The sequence below is a fragment of the Microtus oregoni genome, unplaced genomic scaffold, assembly GCF_018167655.1.
Source record: "Microtus oregoni isolate MIOR12 unplaced genomic scaffold, Mior012 000000F_ref0000247, whole genome shotgun sequence".
Taxonomy (NCBI): domain Eukaryota; kingdom Metazoa; phylum Chordata; class Mammalia; order Rodentia; family Cricetidae; genus Microtus; species Microtus oregoni.
In genome coordinates, this window is record NW_024543059.1 from 9,000,302 (window position 1) to 9,021,840 (window position 21,539).

At 35.9% G+C, this 21,539-nt stretch overlaps 1 protein-coding gene across 1 annotated transcript; it reads left to right on the top strand.

Annotated features, from left to right (window-relative positions):
• The first annotated feature begins 744 nt into the window (after nucleotides 1–744).
• Nucleotides 745–1,692, top strand: LOC121450747 (olfactory receptor 5V1-like). The gene has a single exon (XM_041656056.1). It carries the CDS (start codon nucleotides 745–747, stop codon nucleotides 1,690–1,692), a length of 948 nt encoding a protein of 315 aa, XP_041511990.1.
• Nucleotides 1,693–21,539: the final 19,847 nt, after the last annotated feature.

A 21,539-nucleotide genomic window follows, 5' to 3' on the forward strand; every position in this document is an offset into this window, starting at 1 on the left:
GTTACTCAGTGAATTTTCTCCTGATATGGGATGAAGGATTTTTTTTATATTCAGAAAAAATATGGATACCCAGAAGTTCTAGAACTTCTAAAAGGAAAATCCACAAGACAACAGCCACTAAGGAACTCCAGAGAATCATAAGACATGCTTTACAAATCATAAGGATATATTTTACTACACCAAACTTAAAAAGGTAAAAGAAATGAATAGTTTTCTTGATAGGTACCATTTATCAAAGTTAAATCAAGAAGAGATAAACAACTTAAATCTATCCATAACTCCTACTGAATTAGAAGAATTTTCCAACCTCTACCCCCAAAAATGTCAATGATCAGATGTTTTTAGCACAGAATTCTACCAGAATTTCAAAGACTAGTTAATGTAAATGCCAACACTCCTCAAATTATTCCACTAAAACCCCAGAAGAAACACTGACAAATTCATTTTATGAGGCCACAGTTACTGTATTACTAAAACCATATAAAGACTCAACAAAATAAAGAATTACAGACCAATTTCCCATATGAACATAGATACAAAAATACTCAATGAAATACTGGCAAAACAAATCCAAAAACATCTACCATGATGAGAGAATAGTAAAAACGATAGAGGTAAGACAATTCTTTTTCCAGCACATTCTGCTGTATTCCCATTTTCTCAGCACCAGAATCAATGATTTATCACTTGAATATTTATTCTTTGCTTTCATTTCCCTTAGAAACATCGTTGTGGACAGAGAAGATGGATGTCTACAATCTTACCACAGTAACTCAGTTCATCCTCATAGGGCTCTCTGACCTCCCTGAGGTGCGTTATCCCCTCTTTGTGGCCTTTGTCATCATCTATCAGATGACTTTGCTGGGAAACGGGGCCATCCTCTTGGCCATAGTGACTGGGAGAAAGCTCCACACTCCCATGTATTATTTGTTGGCAAATCTGTCCGTGCTAGACATATTTTGCCCATCAGCCACTGTTCCCAAGATGCTCAAGAATCTCTTGACTGAAGATCACAGCATTTCCTTTGTTGGGTGTGCTTTGCAGCTCTATTTCCTGGTGGCCCTAGTTGGGACTGAAGTTTTCTTGCTGGCTGTGATGGCTTATGACCGGTATGTGGCCATATGCTTCCCTCTGCGTTATTCCCTCATCATGACCAAGGTTCGCTGTATGCAGATGTTGGTGGGGACCTGGGCAGCTGGATTTCTCAACTCCTTCATCCACACAATGTCCACCTTTAGCCTGACTTTCTGCAAGTCCAATCGAGTAAACCAGTACTACTGTGATATCCCACCTGTGGTGGCCCTGTCTTGCTCATCCACCTACATAGCAGAAATGCTTGTTTTAGTGGTAGGAGGTATTTTTGGTGTTGGTGCTTTTCTGATCACTTTGATCTCCTACATATACATCGTGTCCACCATCCTAAAGATCCAGTCAGTAGAAGGGAAGCGCAAAGCCTTCTCCACCTGTGCTTCTCATCTTCTTGTCGTCTTCTTGTTCTATGGCACAGCAATATTTACCTATATCCGCCCGTTCTCCAGTCAACACTCTCCTGCCAGAGACAGACTCATCTCTATGCTGTATGGGGTCATTACCCCCATGTTAAACCCCATTATCTACAGCCTGAGAAACACAGAAGTCAAAGGAGCACTCAGAAAAGTTTTACATCTTCAGATATATTCACAGAAAGCATGATAAAAATTTCTCACACTCTCTTTAGAATGAATTTATAGAAACAAGTAGGAAAATAATAAAACAATGTATTCACAGAATGGAGTTGAACACAAACTTGATATAAAATCAGATATTATTATGCACGTCTCTATATCTACTTGAAATAAAATTAATAATTGGAAAATAAAAGTATTTGAGACTGAATAGGTTATATATGCTATCGGAAGTGCTTTGTATATATTGCTGTCTTTTCTGTATCATAATCTCTATTATATTCATGCCTATAATTACTTTTAATGTATCTTTATTTTCTATTTTTTCCAATTCTATATCTATCATGTAATTGCAGATCTTTATCTTTTTCTTATTATGTTTTACTATTTTAAAAAGACTGTTATTCATGACCATGAAGTCCTTGCCTGCACATGTGTATGTGCGCTATTGTACTTGATATTCCTGTGTGTTTTCCTGTACTTGTTGCTCACAGTATCCACATGAGGGTGTTGGATCTCTGGAACTGGAGTTATAGATAGTAGTGAGTAGCCATGTGGATGTCAGAGTCAAAATTTTAGTCCTCTGCAAGAGCTGAAAGTGCTTTTAACTTCGAAACATTTCTTCCACCATTAATTTTAATTAAATATTTGTTTATTTTTATGCATGTGAGTGTTTTGTTGATAGAATCCATGCTTTCACCCACGAGAAAGGCACATAAATGTTTTCAAATTGGAGCTTGCTAGAATGCAAGTTGCTTTGGAGGGTCCCATCCATTTGGCATAAACCTATGGAAACAATATTGCAGACTCCTGCACTAATCCTAGGGAACTCATGGGCTTCAGGCCTCTATAACTTTTCCCATTTTTATTCTAATGATAACTCTTAGTTTTACTTTGTTAGTCATGATTGTGCCTGAGTTCACTGGGACCAGAAGCACTTACAGAAAAAATTAAATTTCTCTAATCTGTTACAGAAACTGGTTTCTCCTGTTGCCCCTGGCTGCCTTTGCAGTCATCCTGATTAAGCAGAAGGAACTCACTAAGGCTAATAACGATTATTGCTTATTAAGTTACAAAAAGAGACAAATTTACTCCAAAGAACTTAAGAACTTGGAAAATGTTCTCTTAAAAGATGACAATATAAACATTTAGGAACATATAATATAAAGATTTAAGACATAAAAAATCAGACATATCTCTGCTGCCAGGACATAAATACTCAGATATTTTTCCAGTGTCAAAATGTCAATAAAGGAATCTAAAAATCCTAGTTCCTTTAAAAGAAAAAAAAAACATGCAGAATTTTCCATAAAGAATAGAAGAACTTTAGTCCCAACCTTTAAAGAGTTACATAATGATCATTACTATTTTTAGAACTCATAAAGTATAGTATTATAACTGAAATCCACTTAATAAAGGTGACATACAGGTAAACTTAGAAGCTGGTATACACCTGAAAATAATATCCTACACATCATAATATTCTCAGATTATTCAATATTGTTAAAAAAATAATCACAGGACTTAAATCTCTTACTTTGTAAATACATATTTGCTGCTTGCTAGGGCACAGTATGAGTAAGATGTGCCTAGCTAGATATAAACACTTGGCTTGCATTAGAATAATTGGAGTAAAGGTCAATGACGTCAGAGGAGTGGGAAAAGAGGAGAAATTAAAGTGAATAATTGTCAGTGATTCTTGTAAAATGATTAAAGAGAAATGATTTGAGACTGCTCATGCTTGAATGCATTAGAAGTTGTATAACTAAAGATGGCTTGAGCTAGTTGGGGCTTTCAGTTTGAAAGACAACCGGTGGTCAGATTCTTCCTTCTTTGCCGACTTCGCTAAACAGTCCTGTGTCAAAAGAACCCAACTGGAGTTGGACTCTGGGATTCTGTCTCCATCTGGCTGTGCACACATGTGTGCAGTGTCCACGGTGGCCAGAGGGAGGGCACTGTATGCCCAGTAACGAGTTTCAGATAGTTGTCGTCGTCAGTTGTGTGGTTGAATTGGGCTTGGGTCTTTTGGAAGAGCAAGTTGTGCTCTTAACCTTTGAGCCCCCTCTACAGGTACCATTTTATTTTTTAACTGACAAATTACTCTAAATATTTAAGGATTATTATTGGTTTTTATTGTTCACAGACACTGTGAGGAATAGCTAAATCTTGTTAGTTAACATGTTACTCCCCTCAATATCTATTATTTTAGGTGAGAATTTCTGAAAGTTTCATTATTTTCTGTGCACCTATGTTACTTTTTGATTTATTTTACATACCAACCACAACTCCCCTCATTCCCTTTCCCCACCTCCCTTCTATGCCCCATCCACCCTTCCCCCCATCTCCATTCAGAAGAGGTAAGGCCTTGCATGGTAGTCAACAAAGCATGACTTAGCATGTTGAGGCAGGACCAAACTCCATACATGAATATTGGATATCCTTGTCTCCAAAAGTATTGGCAACTCCAAGACAGAACAGGAAAAGAGCATAAGAACCACCAGGTCAGACTGTGGTCATGTTGATTGCATCAGTCTGATCACAAAGGGTCTCAATACTTTCTATGTAATTATAGTTGAGTCTGCTTACAGAAGTAATCCATGTGTAATCTAAAGGTGTTAAACATGTCGGTAGGATAAACAATCTCTATTTGCTCTGCAAGGTGTTTATAGGTAAGTATTACCTTCTGGAAGATGGAGTATTTTTCCCAATTAATTATTATATCTTCACGAGGGATTGGTGTCGTCAGTGAGTCACCTGACTACAGCTCTCCACTAGTCCAGGACTGTTTAGAGAAATGAATGGAGACTTTGCTCTGGTACTTTGCAGTATTGAATAGACAGCACAAAGTGATAGTACATGCTACAGACTGCAACATCATACAGTAATTGCTCAGCCATCTTTCCACGAGAGACTTATTAGAGCCAGGGGCCCTTGGTAAGAGTTAAACCAAGACTCAAGGAAATTTTGGCTTTAATGCTTTGTGAATCAAGTGGCTGTCCTCTGCTCTAGACTTTAGTTGTAGCTAGCTTCCTTTCTGGTTGTATATTTGGGAATCAATTCCCACAGTTCAGAGCTGTTTCCCCTAATTTCATACTGCCTGCCTTCATCACTGTCTCATAGGTAAATACAGATGTCTACCTTCCTGCATTTGGCATACTCAACTGGCATTTGGTCAGTGCTTAGGATTTACGAAAAAGCATTTCATTTAAGATGATCTCTTAAATGATCTCCAAGGACTTAGAATTACTACCTGCCCAAGCTGCTGCTCTGGTTTTACCCCAGTTAAAAAGATAATTAACCCCTTATGCTCACTTTCACCTCAGTTTACTGATGATTTTAGTTCAGGAAATTTACAGCCTGTGTTATACTTTCAAGGACAGCAGAAGAGATAATTAGCTGTACCAGGAAAGACCCACAACACCCATGATCAGAACAACTGATAACAGCATGACCAAGAGTTGATAATTTAGAGGTCTAGGTCCCTTTTATATTTCTAAAGGTAAACTCCAGACCTAGGCCCATAGAAATTGCAGCATTTGGTATATGTACTATTTGAATAAGAACCATGGCTTCTCCCTGACTGTTTATGTAGGTTGCATTGTTATCCAATTCTATGCATACTGGGAGAAAAGGAGTCTCGTGCTGGTGTAAACAGTTCATCCTCTATTCATAATTTTATTGAAAAATAAACCCTTTAGCTTTCTCACCACCTAAATATGTGGTGTAGCACAGTATCTTACCCCTCTAGAATTCTCTGATGATTTAATTCATTTCTTTACAAGCTTTCTTCATTAGGAGTTTACTATAAATGCACTAGTCATTCCCACCTTTGAGTTGACAGTCACATATCTCTCTGTGTGTGAAAACTCACTCTTACCTGATTTTTATAGGGCAAAAGGATTCCAGGCGTGGAACCTGCGAGGACTGGGGAATTGCTGGCTTTAAGAAAATACATGGCTGGGAAACATTTGGAATAGATAGAACAATGAAGAACAAGGTAGAATGAGAGAGAAGAAAAGAAAATAAGGAAGAATAAGGATTGGAAGAGAAGGAATAAATAAACGTGGATAGATGAAACCTGTTGTGAGTAGGCTTCTTAACCATTAACTTTGACCCTCAGATGTTTAGCCCCCATTTATCTTATTGTGGTTGTTAGGAATATTTTCTAACAGTGCCTCTCTGTCAGCACAAAGGAATTTAATTAGATCAGATTAAACCAAATTAAATCCCTGAGCTTATTAAATAACAGACTCTCGGGTGACCAGGAGCATGGCAGGGGGAAGATAGAGGGAGACCACACGCAAACCCCAAACCACGTGTTCCTTGTTCTGGTGTGACCCTAAATACCCTGTGGAGGGGTCCTGATCCTCCCTGGGAGGGGTCAGTACTTGGCAGGCTGGGGTGACACTTCCAACTCAATATTGCATCCCAAACTCTTTGGATATAAGTATGTGACAAGGAGTTGAGGTAAATTTATGACACATTTTAGGCTCTCTTTGGATAAAGGGGCATTGGTTCAAGTCTGGCTGCTTCCTGTGGGCATGGGGCGATGTGGGAGACGGGAGAGCTGAGAGTTGGTGTGCTCATGCTCAGAGAGAGGTGTGGCTGGGGCAGAATCTGGTTTGCTGTCATCCTGGAGTACTCAAGCAGTTGCTTTCTGAGGGAGGAGAGAAGGCAGGTGGCTAGGAGAAAACGATCTTGTTATTACTGGTCCTATGCATTAACTGCCGGAAAGAATGGAACAGGGTAGTGTCCTGGTTGGACAGGTAAGGCTCGGGTGTATTAGATACAACCAGATTTTAGTGGGTAGGTGTCCTTCATCTCGGAGAGTTGGTATCAATGGTGAAGTCCCAGGAGCTGTTGCAAGTGTTTGGTGTTATCCGGAGAGTACTTTGTGAGTTGGTCTTGGCCCAGGCAGCAGAAGTGGCCTGTAAAATATGCTTGAAACTGGCTGGGGTTAGCAAAAGGCTCTGGAAACTGCTATTTATTTATTTATTTATTTGTACCGGAACTGATTTTGATACAGCAGTAGAACTTTTCAGGAACCTGTAAGAGGACTGGAACAGATTTACATATTGGTGTCATAGCAAAAGGCTATTGCTTTAGGTTAAGCCAATTGAAGTAATTGGGAACCCTGGATTTTTCTGATACACCTGAAACCTGTTAGGCATATCTTACTGTATTTTAACAGGAAACCTTATTAACTGTCAGGGATGAAGTAATAAGTTAACAGTACCTAGATTGTCAAATGCCATTAGACAGATCTGGGAGGGATAAATGAGCAAAGATGAGACAGCTTTTTAGCTACGCGGGCAATCCCAAAGTCTCTCCTAGTCCTTGGAGAACACTAGTCTTAGAGGCAGTGCTTGCCAGTAGCTGCTGAGTACAAGAGGCTCAAATCTTTTTTTTTTTTCTGTGGGGGAAGATTTAATCTACCTGTCTTAGCAGGATGAGTAGATCAATTCCCCAGAAAGCATCCAGGAAGCTGAAGAGGTGAAAGGCTACTTTTTGCTTTGTGGTTAGCTATGCCAAACCCAAAGGTAAGGCCTGGGAGCAGAAGGTCTTCTGTCTTCTTGGAGGAGCCAAAGGGTACTGCAAAAGCTGACATGTCTCTGTGTTTTTTGTTAAAATGCCATATTTTCGAATCTGTAAGGGCACTTGAGAAATAGGTACCATTACCTGTTATACTGGGCATATAAAGCTAAATTTAGGTGTGTATTTTATCCAATTAGTTACAGTTTATCTTTAGTTTTATCAATGCTAGATGTAAGAAGATTAAACAGAATATTTTAATAAGTCAAAGAATACTAGCATACATGGTTAACCTTACCAAAGATGGCAGATTAGCACACGTGATTACCCTTAACAAAGATGGCAGACTAGCACACGTGGGTGCCCTTACCAAAGATGGCAATGAGGTTAAAATGCTGGCTACCCACAAAGCACACATACACACAGAAGCAAAATCCACATACTCACCCAGATATATTTAGTTCTTTCAAACAGGGAAAATATGTCTAAAATATTTTGTAAACTGCCCCTAGGATCATACATAGTAAAAACACATTGAGTAAGTAAGCCTATACATTTAATGTTTCAATATTTCCTTATTTTCCGTGTGGTGATGACAGGGAAGTGTGGGTGCCACAGGCTGAATATGGAACAAATGTTAGAGTTAGTTCTCTCTTTCTATTGTGTGGGTCACAGGGAACAAACACAGCAAATTCAGGTTATCAGGTTCATCAGGCTTGATACATGTGCTTTAAACTGCTTGTCCATTTTTCTCACCCCCAAATTATGTACATTTTATACAGAAAATAGTTTGATAGCAGAAATGTAGGAAGATTATAATGTAAATTGTATAAGCCTACAAAGAAAAAGTTTTTCCTATGAAATTTAAAGAAGCATTTCAAGTTTTACACATATTTTTGTGATTTTTAATAGAGACATTTGGCCTTATTTTGGTTAGTGTTATATATATTGAAGCTCAGACCATCTAAGGATTTGTTAAAAATTGAGTGTTTTCATAAAATAACAGAAATTAATAATAAGATGAGGCTATACATGCTTATCAATTTTATTTAAATATTTAAATAAAGTTTTATATTGGAAATGTATGATGAATGGTTTTGAGAAGATAGATGTATTATGTACTTTGAATTATATCAAGAGTATATTTTATTTAGAAAGTTTGAAATACAAACTTTACAAATTAGTAGAGTAGCACTGAAATAAAATATTTCTGATGTTTTAAAACACTAAAGGAGGAGCGACAGTTTAAATATGCTAAGATATTGATAATATATCATATTGTATTTTAATCATCAGTCATATTTTTCATTTGTTAGAGTATAGAAAAAGCGCACAGTGTTACATGTCTGTAGTCTTAGCTAATATGTAGAAGGATGACTGGACCTTAGAAGACACCAGCCAGGGTAACACAGTGATCTACTTTTCTTAGTCTCTCTGTCTGTCTCTCTGTCTCTCTCTTTTTTTCTCTCTCTCATACACACAGGTACCATAGAGGATATGATAAAGACTGACTGCATATGAAAATGGAGTTTCTTCCTGGAAACATCTGGATAAAATGGCATGGAATTTATTTTCTTATTTATTTTTATTTGTTTAATTTATTAGATTTTTTAAAAAAATATCAATCCAAATTCCCACCTCCTCCCATTCCAATTAGCCTATATAAGCTAAACTTACTCTACACCAAAACAAAACAAAAGAGCTCTTAATAATGTCCTTGACAATAATGCAATGTTTTAGGATGAGATATTTGAAAAATCATTTCTCTTCATTAATGTTTCTTGGGTGCAAACATTCTGAATACTTTTGACAATTGCCAAAACTATGTTTCATAAGCCTGAATTATTTTTTTTTTTTACTTCACAAGTAAGTATTAGGAAAATCCTGCCTAAGACATTGGATAGGGTGGCTATGAGGTTGTCTGATAGCACATCCCGCAGGTCATGATTAACAACTTTTTAGCATGCAGCATCTTGGAAAGTTTATACTTCTTTAATTTGTAAGAAATTTTATGTATTTCTCACGTGTAGGATACTGTTTTGGAAATGTTATACATCATGGATTATCTAAATTCAAGTAAACCGTGGTTGCCTTAGCATGCACATGATCTTCTTGAGATTAATGACAACACAAAATCTACTCTGCTAAGTATTTTTATGAGTACAACAAATTATTATTAACTATAGTTAACATATTGTAATTCTTTTTCATTTTCCACAGGTTCCATGGCAGTGTTCATGTTCGTGTTTCCTCAGATGGGCTGATATGAGACTTCTACAGTTCCATGTAGCTCTGTCCTCTGAACAGATGCCTTTCCCAAATCCTCCCATGTATCACCTGGCCATAGCTCTGAATGTCCACTTACAGATGAATAAGTGAAGCACATCACTTATAAACATTTAACTCAAAACCCTAAGTGGCAGTTATGCATGGAATTTTATTATATGTGAACATATTAATAAATATAAAATAATATATTTATAGTCTGCATAATTCAGATGGTGGAAAGTAACAAAAGCCTCCTTGGACCTTCCATCTCTCTAATGGTTGCTTTTTTGTTTGTTTTTTTAAGGAGTTAGAAATGGAAATCAGAGCCTTGAAAAGCTAAGCAAATGCTCTAATTTTTTAATGACTGTTTTAAAATGTGTGCTTATTTCCCTATGATGAAGTGTGTTCTCGAGTAAGATGGGTTTTATAGAATATCTTATACAGGGTGATGGCAAGCAACCTTTACAATTAAGTTGACAACATCATATTTAATAAGAAACACAGGAGAAACATGCTATGCAAAAACATATCTGAGAACTGCATGGACTGCTGCAACACTTAAAGAATGGAGAAATGTGACACTAAATTACAGCAAAATTCTAGAATACATATGGACTGAGAATAATTCCAATTGTACAGGAGTTTGGATTACCAAACTGACACCATGCATGAACACATAAAACATAAACTCACATGAATATGTTTGTATAAGTATATAAAATAGTCACAAAAGCTATTCAATATTAAAATGCTTAGTGTTTGGTTACAAATATACAAATTTCTGTGCATAATCATTTAAAGTAATAATAATAGAACGATAAGAATGCTTTAATTTTTTACAAATGTATGTGTGTTTCAAGCACATGGTTTATAGAAATGATACAACATTCTCCAAAGAAATGCCGAAAGATGAAATACAAATGGAGACTTCAAGAAATATGGAAAATTAGAACCCTATAGAATAGGCTACTAGGAACACTCTGTATGTGTGTATATATAATTAATTTCTTTGTACCCTAATTGGGGTGTTGTCCAGTTCAGTTGGCAAGTATTTCAATCTCATTCTACTTATCAGTCACTATGAAGAAATGGGAAGCAAATGGGGTAATATATACATTTATGTATTAAACTATAAAATCAGAATTTACTTTTTAGTGGTGGAGGGATAGTATTGTATTATCTTCTTAAGATTGTTAATTTGTGTTGCATTCTGTTCTGCTCTGTTTTATGAAAGTGACTGAAGGTGTACACAAAAAGCCACCCACATAAAGAACAAATAATTTTAGTAGAAAAAGCGAAGTTATCAGAAATATCCAAAATGTTAATGTATGGTATGATTGTCTTGCATTAATGAAAATGCCAGAAGTAATACTATGAGTCTAAATTCAACCAATTGACCTCCCAGTGAGTAAATTAAAAAAAAATCATGCTTACAACATAGGGGTTGAGTGGAGCACAAATTGCCTCCCATGGAACATAAAAGAGCTTTGCTAGAATTATTTATTTATTATGAAACTTTAGAGTTGAGATACCTGCCAGCGATGCTCCAGCTCTGGGCCTGCCAGGGGACTTGTTAGAGTGTTACATTGTGACAATTACAAAGTCTAGATAATTACAAGGAAACGAATTTGCAGTTTGATCTCAGGAGAACTAAGGCAAATAGCCTCAGGGTATGTAACTTGTACTGACAATAATGAATTCCTCAGTTGATTTCAGAGTAACTTGCAACAATGAAATCAGCAAGAAACTTGGATAAAACATTCCAGGTTTCTTTTGGGACCAGCTGTGATTTTCATGAACACCACAGGACCATTTGCTTATTATTGGACATACTTCCTTTGTGTTTTGTAATGTTTAGGGAGATGGAGGACAGTGTTATCTAAACTCATTCGTATACTTGAAGTGTAACTATAATAGGAGTCTTTAATGGTGAATTTAAACTCTAATTGTTTTGTTTCTATTCCACCAGGCTTATCTGTACCTGCTTACTCACTGTTAAAATAAAAGGTATTTTTTAGTAAAAATGTATTTCCATTTGAAAGAACTGATTTTAGAGACAAATACATAACTCTGTACTTCAACCATACTCTTCCTCTAGTATTTAAACATGTCACACAACAACTTTTACAGTAAGATTCTCACTGAGTGCAGATATAGCTATTTTATATCCTGTAAAACAAGCCCATTATTTAAGTTATTCAATTCATAATAAGTTATTTAATTGCTTAAAGTTTGCACACATATTTTATTATATATGAAACCTAATAACTGGTGAGAGAATCTCCCCTACACAAAATAAAAAAAAATTATACAATTCTCCTATGGAAAATAAATGTTCAGACACATACACATATACAGTCACACATACTCACACTCTCTTATGTAGAAGAATGCCAAGAAAATTATTAACCCACTCTCTTACACAGAAGTATCTACATGACATGATTTACCTTCACTGATAGGGTTAGGTCATTCATACTTCTACCTTTACTGTTATGAAAAAGAAAGTAAAGCATTAATTATCCAATAAAACTTCTGCAGTAAGACAAGGTTTATTAGTTATTATCCTTTCCCACTCCTTTAGTGAGCATCCTCCTACACAAGTGATTTCTCATTTTCTGTTTAGTATGCTTCCTTGCTAAGTACTAAAATCTATGCTTTTAAAACTATTGAAAAACACATCCAAAATTATGTAGAATTAAATAATGAAGTCTGTAGAAAACAAACCATTTTAGTGAAATACGTTTGTTAAAGTAAATTAAGATTATATTAAAAAAGGTTAAGAAAAGGGAGCGAGCAAGTTGCTGGATGCAGAGATTCACTGTTCTTGAAGAGCCAACACATGAACTACCATGAGTTCAATGGCATAGGCACCATTTTTTTGGCAAGATTCTCTAGCATCTCTTCTTAATTGTCTCAGACTTAATAAATATTGAAAATAATTTTGACATATTGATGATGAATTTTCAGATGTTTGTGTATCCTGGATTTTTTTCTTTTTTTCTTTCTTTTTTTTTTATGGTTTTTGGAGACAGGGTTTCTCTGTGGCTTTGGAGCCTGTCCTGGAACTAGCTCTGTAGACCAGGCTGGTCTCGAACTCACAGAGATCCACCTGCCTCTGCCTCCCGAGTGCTGGGATTAAAGGCGTGTGCCACCACCGCCCGGCCTCCTGGATTTTTTTCAACAGTAAAAGTAAGGAACCATAGGTTGCAATAATCCAGTGAATGAACATGCATCCAAAGGAAATCAGCATGTGTCAGAGAAATCTGTACGGCTGATTGTTGCATATTCATTGCAGTTCACATGTTACTTCAGCCTTTCCACCAGAGCATGATAAATATGACACATTATGGTATGCTCTGTCCACTGAAGGGAAAGTATTATGTCATACTATATAATGAATCATGTATGTGAACTGTGTGAATATGAGCATACATGTGGGGTGTGCAAATCACATAGTACATATATAACAAGAAGCAATCATTTTTCTGGGTTTTGGAAAATATTAAAGTACAGTGGTATGGCGGACATAGTTTGCCTCCTTTGAAGCCTCTTAGCTATGGTTTTGTCTGGGAATGATTTTTATATCAGCTACATTCAGGATTACATGCATTTATTACATGTAAGGATTTGTAAACAAATATATAGAAGAATGACTAAGTGTAACAAATTAAGAAACACATCACTTGCTTGTCATTACTCTTGTGGCCAAAACCACACTTTCTCTTCTGAGAATTTTAAAAAGTACAGACTGTAGTAAAAGTAACTACAGCCATTTTGTCCTATGGTATGTCTTCTGAGTTCACACCCCTCTTTTTAACTGTGAGTGAATATTTTGACCATCGTTTCTCCAACTTCTTCTTCCCACAACTACCTTATCCAAAGGTTAACTATGATTCTAATCTTTCAGATATAAAATATTTTAGGTTCTAAAGGTATCATGTGGTATTGGTCATTTTGTTATGACTTATCTATTTTACTTAACATAATACTCTCCAAGCTTATTCATTTTCTAGGGACAAGGTTTAATTTGAGACGTGATCTTATATAGCCCAGACTGATCTCAGACTAGATAAGATTGACCTTGAGATCTTAGTACTCCAGCCTCCATTTCCCAAGTGCTAGGATTATGAGTATTATTTTTACTATGCCTGCCTGAATTAATATATTATTATGAGTTAATAGTACACCATTTCAATATCATATTTATTTATTCAAGCTAGGGTGAACATTAAGTCTTAAGTTATGTATCAAGTGCTATGAACATATTACAATAAACGTGCAGATATCTATTAAATATCTTGATTTCATTTCCTTTGAGTGAATTCTCAGCTGCTGGATTACTACATCCTATAGTACCTTAGTTTTACTTATTTTTCTTTTGGTTGTTCAAGACAGGGTTCTTCTCTGTTGCCCTGGCTGTCCTGGAACTAGCTTTGTAGCCCAGGCAGGCCTCAAACTCACAGAAATCTACCTGCCTCTTACTGCTGAGTCAGGATAAAAGGCGTGCACCACCACTGCCTGGCTAGTTTTACTGTCTAAAAGCAACCAGAATGTTGCTAAGCAGTACAGCTTATCTAAAACTTATTTTTGACAGGAAGTAAAGAAAAATTCATGGTTTAAGTATCATCCGTCCTGTTACTTTACTGGCTTGATATTGCACAGACCCTATGTGAGCACAAACAACCATTGTAATTTCATGTATACAACTCTGTCATGCTCAGAAAAAATATCTTTGTTGTCAATGCTCACTACCTGTGTAATTTACAATTTTCTCACTGTTTTGAAATGATTCATGAAGATTATGGGGGGGATTGTAGTATAGATGTCCCATTTAGAGCTGAACGCCTGATTCCCTGATTCTCATAATCATGCCAGGAATGCATCAGTGTTTATGTTTTTAAAAATATTTATTTATTATGTATACAATATTTGTCTGTGTGTATGTCTGCAGTACAGAAAAGGGCACCAGACCTCATTACAGATGGTTGTGAGCCACCATATGGTTGCCGGGAATTGAACTCAGGAACTTTGGAAGAGCAGGCAATGCTCTTAACCACTGAGCCATCTCTCCAGTCCCTGCATCAGTGTTTCTATCTTGCAGTGTTACTCATTAATTAACTTACAGAGTTTGTGGTTAGGTAGGAATACTAATGACTGCCCATCTAGTTGCTTGTCCTTCCTATACTATGAAGCCTAGTCAGTGGGGATGAAGATTTCAGGTTTGTATAACACCATAATATGAGTGAAAACGCAGCCTTCAGAATGGAAAAAATTCATAATTAGCTTTATTTAACAGAAGTTTGTTTGCCGAACATACAGAAAACTGGAAAAACTAATCACCAAGAAAACCAAAAGGCTAATTGAAAATATGGACATGGAAATACATGGAAAGTTCAGAAACATTAAATAAAAATGACTGAATTTTTTAAAATAATCAACATAGTTAGAAGACAAATTCAAAATAGAACTCTGAGATTTAAAATGGATAATATTTAAAAGAAAAAAGGAAACCAATTTGGACTTTTTTTGAGAAAATAAAAACATTTACTATTAGTGGGAGTAAAAATTATGAGTCAATATGGAAATCATTATAGATATTTTCAAAAAACCAAAACTTTAGATCTACTATGTGATATAACTATACCATTTCTGGTCACATTCACAAAGTACTCTACATTCTACTCCAGAAATATTCTCTCATTCCTGTTCATTGTTGCTCCAATCACAATATCCAAGAAACAGAAACAGTCTAGATATCTATCAACTGATGAATGGATGCTAAAATGTGGGAATGTCTCTCAACTGTAAAGAAGTGCAGTTTGGAGGTAAATGGATCAAACAGGCCATAATCACTATAAATTACATAAACCCAGCCACAGAAAATATTGCATAGTTTCTCTCATCAATGGATGATAGCTTTTAATTTGTAGGTAAAAGTTCAAATTGTAGTACCCATGTAAATCATAAAAGATGGAAGCTGCCATGGTATGGGGGGCACTGTGAGCAAGGGAAAGATGATGTAACCCAGATGCTGTGAAGGAGGTAATATTGAAGCGTGAAGAAGAAAAGGAGATGGGGGCTGAGTGCAGGGTAGATGAGGGAAAACAGGAAAGTGTAATTAAGGCTTAATACTTTTGATGAGCCTTATATGGTAACCTGATGCTATAGAAGCTTCCTAAAATATACACCTTAAATGATAGGTATATAAATGGGGGTACCCTACATTCACCGGGAAGACAAAGTCTCTCTAAGATAAAATTGGATAACAAATGCCAGGCATGGGTAAACTCTTTTGGAGTTGTTTGTTTGTAGATTTCCATAGACATATCCCAAACCTGATAAGCTATTGATATTTCTCTTGGGTACCTCTGCAGAACATGATGGTGAGACCTTTTGCTGAAGATATCATATCAATGATTAATTGAATTTAGCTAGTTTTAGACGATTTCTGGGACTTGATACTGCTTCCTAAGGAAGTGAAACTTACCTCTTAGAGTGAGTTTAGAAATAGCAGAGTCAGTTCAGTGCTCCACTGTGGGTCCCTGCCTCTGTTTCCATCAGTTGGTGGAAGAAGGTTCTATGGTGTTATTTAAGGTATTCATCAGTCCTACTACAAGACAAGGTCAGTTTGGACACCCTCTCCTCTATTACCTAGGGTCTTAGCTGGGGATACTTGGAAATTTTCTAGTTTCTTGCTAGCCCTATAATGGCTCCTTCAATCAAAAACATTTCTTTCCTTGCTCTCATCTCTGTCCTTCCTCCATTTTGACTAACCCATGTTCTTAAGTTCTCTTCCCCCTCCCCTTCTCCTAACCTCTTCCCCTTCTGCCCTCCTATCTCTCCCCACTCCATTCTCCCAATTTTGCCAGGCAATCTTGTCTATTTCCCCTTTCCAGGTGGATCTTTGCATGTTTTTCTTAGGGTCCACATTGTTACTTAGCTTCTCTAGAATCATGAACTATAGGTTCAATATCCTTTGCTTTACAGCTTGTATCCACTTATGAGTTAGCATATCCCATGTTGAATTTTCTGGGTCTGGGTTACCTTACTCAGGATGGTCATATATATATGATTTTATCCATTTGCCTGCAAATTTCAAGATGTCATTGTTTTTTACTGCTGAGTAGTACTCTAATATGTAAATGTGCTACATTTTACTTATCTTCTTTGGTCAGGGGCATCTTGTTTCCAGGTTCTGACTATTACAAATAATGCTGTTATGAACACAGTTGAGCAGACAGAAACCCTGTCTCGAAAATAAAAAAAAAAAAGTAGAAGTTCTCCTTTGTTTTAATTGGATTACAAACTATGGATAGATCTTTCATGCTGTTTTTGAATTAAATAAACAAATTATTTAATTCATAAATATCCTGATTAATGGTATAATTTGATCACTAGCACTCTCACAAATACTCACCTAAGTGCTTGGCTGGGTTGTATCATATTGGAGTGGAATCTTGTATTAAATCAACAGGAAAACTCAAAAGAGGCAGTAGTCACCATCAGTTTCTAAGTATCTCTCTGTGCTTTCTCATATATAAGTTTCTCCTCACTTATGGCATATCAAGATTGCTAGCTCTCATTCAAACTCAGGATTCCTGAGAGACAGTACCTTGAGTTAGTTTGTTTAGGGTTACATTAAAGTGGATCTCAGAGGGACAATTAAAACATGCCTAACCTGATTAATAATCACAAAATTAAATGACTTGCTTTTTATGTAGCCTCATGCCACACAAAAGGCACTATAAGAACATAGGTTAGGGGCTTAAACAATGAGAAATATTAGAGACACAAGTGATGCATGGGGTTATTGGGTGGCTACTGTCTGGAGAGCTTTTGTCTCTGCCAATAGAATTTAGAATAAACATGTAACTCAATGGTAGACCCCTTGCCTGCAATATCAAAAGCCATGGATTTTTAAAAAGTAAATTTTAAAGCTTTTTAAAATGTAATTTTTACAAAAATGTATAAAAAGAGCAATATATAGGAAAAAATTCTTAGATTAAGGCAGTGTATAAGTATTTTCAATTTAGTCCTCTATAAAATAACAATCAGGGATCTACAAAAAAATTGTTGGGCCAAATTATTATTTAGTTAAATATAGTGAACAATCTTAAGTGCAATGCCTTCCTGAAATGAATCATTTATAAATCTATTAATTCTTTCATTGCTGTTTATGTTTGTATTCCAGAAGCCTAACCAATCTGTGGGACAGATTCATGTCAAGGTCATGGCATCTCTGGCCTGTTTGCTTGATATTTTGACTGTTATAAACAATTATGGAACATGAGCATGCATTTTCATGTTTAACATAGAGATTTATTCTATTTGTTTGTGCCAGGGTAATTGTACTGGAGTGAATGTTATATCATCTCCACAGACACCTTAGTACTTCAGTACTTTACTGGCTGAATTAAATGGCTTGTATTTATAATGATGTGCTATATCTAAATAAAGTATATTTTCAATATAACAAGAAACAGGAGTTTTATGTAGTTGTCAAACATCAAGTACAAATAAAACATTTTTTTAAAGAATAGTTACTTTTGAGTCAGTGAAAATGATTTACCTTGTTTTGGCATTACTTTTAAAAGTAAAATAACTGACTGTATTTTATATAATAAAATTATGTTATCATTGTAGACATTTGTATAATACAATATACATTATGATAACTAAGCAATCTGAATTATTTGAAAAATGTGTTTAAGGGGATATAAGGAAAGAAATTTAATTAATAAATATCACTACTGCTCTTGAACCAACTATTCCAAGCCCATTGCTATTCTTTATGGATAGTTAGATAGATGATGGAAATAAATAGATTTTATATATATATATATATATATATTTGGATAGATAAGCAGATGATAGAGAATAGAGATAGATTTTAGATAGTTTATGTATTATTTCTTATAAGAATTTGGTTCTATGTGTTATCTATTTGTATAATGTGCAAGTCTGTATTCTGCTGAAGAAATTTCTTTGATATATGTGTTTTTTTTTCTTTGAGAAAAGGATACTCATCATGTAACTAATTGATTATCATTTAATTTTTTATTACTTTATTTACTTTTTAGATAACATAAAATTACATCATAGAGAAAACTCTATAGCATATACCAAATTGGCTGTAATGGTTTACATTTCTAACTTCAGTGAGGAAATCGTTTTTTTTCCTCACCGCTAATGAATGCTAGTCATTTTCTTCTGTCTGACAACACATAAGCTAACAACTATGAAGGTTACATTTTATTCTGGTTTATGATTACATTTCCATGATGACTGGTGATTTTAAAGAACTTTCATATAGCTCTTGGACATGTATATGTGGCTTTTTTAGTCTATATATTGGACCCTTTGTCTATTTTCATTTAAAGTTTGTACTTTTTTACTAGTGCATTATTTTAGTTTATTACACACTATATATTTAAATCATTTTTTAGACATATAGCTTTTTAATCCTTTTTGTTATATTGATAGGATATTAGTTTACCCTACTGCTTGGCTTCTTTGCTACTTAAAATTTCAGTCTTATCTAGCCACAGACTGTTTTTAGAGGCCAGAACAACTTTATGGAAGATTTTTGTTATGTTTTCTGTTGATACTTTGCAGTTTTGTTTCTGATAATTAAGATAATTGGATAGATGTGCTGCAGATACTAAGACGCCATGGATGCAAGCCCAGACTGCTATACCCAGCAAAGCTTTCTTTCACCATCAATAGAGAAAACAAGATATTCCATGATAAAAACAGTTTTATCCTTTTCAGTGTGTTCGGGCTGATATTGAGGTCTTTAATCCATTTGGACTTGAGTTTTGTGCACGGTGAAAGATGTGGGTCTATTTTCATTCTTCTACAGGTTGACATCCAGTTGTGCCAGCACCATTTGTTGAAGATGCTTTCTTTCTTCCATTGTATACTTTTAGCACCTTTATCAAAAATGAGGTGTTCATAGGTTTGTGGGTTAAAATTCGGGTCTTCTATACGATTCCATAGGTCGACTTCTCTGTTTTTATGCCAGTACCACACTGTTTTCATTACTGTAGCTCTGTAATAGAGTTTGAAGTCAGGGATGGTTAATGCCTCCAGAAGATCCTTTATTGTATAGGATTGTTTTGGCTATCCTGGGTTTTTTGTTTTTCCATATAAAGTTGATTATTGTCCTCTCCAGATCTGTGAAGAATTTTGATGGGATCTTGATGGGGATTGCATTGAATCTATAAATTGCCTTAGGTAGAATTGCCATTTTTACTATGTTGATCCTCCCAATCCAAGAGCAAGGTAGATCCATCCATTTTTTGGTATCCTCTTCAATGTCTTTCTTCAATGCCTTAAAGTTCTTGTCAAATAGACCTTTCACTTCCTTGGTTAGATTTACCCCAAGATATTTAATGCTGTTTGTGGCTATCGTGAATGGTGAAGCTTCTCTGATTTCCCTCTCTGCTTCCCTATCCTTTGTGTATAAGAGGGCGAATGATTTTTTGGAGTTGATCTTGTATCCTGCCACATTACTAAAGCTGTTTATCAGCTGTAAAAGTTCTTTGGTGGAGTTTTGGGGGTCGCTTAAGTACACTATCATATCATCTGCGAATAACGAAAGTTTAACTTCTTCCTTTCCAATTCGAATCCCCTTGATCCCATTATGTTGTCTTATTGCTATTGCTAGAACTTCAAGTACTATATTGAAGAGGTATGGCGAGAGTGGACATCCTTGTCGTGTTCCTGAGTTAAGCAGGATGGCTTTGAGTTTCTCTCCGTTTAATTTGATGTTAGCTGTCGGCTTGCTGTATATAGCTTTTATTATATTTAGGTATGACCCTTGTATCCCTAATCTCTCTAAGACTTTTAACATAAATGGATGTTGAATTTTGTCGAATGCTTTTTCAGCATCTAATGAGATGATCATATGGTTATTTTCCTTCAGTTTATTTATATGCTGGATTACATTGATAGATTTTCGTATGTTGAACCAGCCCTGCATCTCAGGAATGAAGACTACTTGATCATAATGGATAATTTTCCTAATGTGTTCTTGGATTCGGTTTGCCAGTATTTTGTTGAGGATTTTTGCGTCGATGTTCATGAGTGAGGATAGAAGAGAAAGTGGGAAATACCCTACAACAGATGGGAACAGGAGATCGCTTCCTATGTATAACCCCAGAAGCACAGACATTAAGAGCAACATTGAATAAATGGGACCTACTAAAACTGAGAAGCTTCTGCAAAGCAAAGGACACTGTCACTAAGACACAAAGGCAACCTACTGACTGGGAGAAGATCTTCACCAACCCCGCAACAGACAAAGGTCTGATCTCCAAAATATATAGAGAACTCAAGAAACTAGACTTTAAAATGCTAATTAACCCAATTAAAAAATGGGACACTGAACTGAACAGAGAATTCTCAACAGAAGAAGTTCAAATGGCCAAAAGACACTTAAGGTCATGCTCAACTTCCTTAGCAATCAGGGAAATGCAAATCAAAACAACTTTGAGATATCATCTTACACCTGTGAGAATGGCTAAAGTCAAAAACACCTACGATAACCTTTGCTGGAGAGGTTGTGGAGGAAGGGGTACCCTCATCCATTGCTGGTGGGAATGCAATCTTGTGCAACCACTATGGAAGTCAGTGTTTCGGTTTCTTAGGAAATTCGGGATCAACCTACCCCTGGACCCAGCAATACCACTCTTGGGAATATACCCAAGAAATGCCCTATCATATGACAAAAGCATATGTTCAACAATGTTCATAGCAGTATTATTTGTAATAGCCAGAACCTGGAAACAACCTAGATGCCCTTCAATGGAAGAATGGATGAAGAAAGTATGGAATATCTACACATTAGAGTACTACTCAGCGGTAAAAAACAATGACTTCTCGAATTTTGCATGCAAATGGATGGAAATAGAAAACACTATCCTGAGTGAGGTATCCCAGACCCAAAAAGATGAACATGGGATGTACTCACTCATAATTGGTTTCTAGCCATAAATAAGGGTCACGGAGTCTACAATAGGTGAATCTAAAGAAGCTAAGTAAGAAGGGGAACCCAAGGAAAAACATACA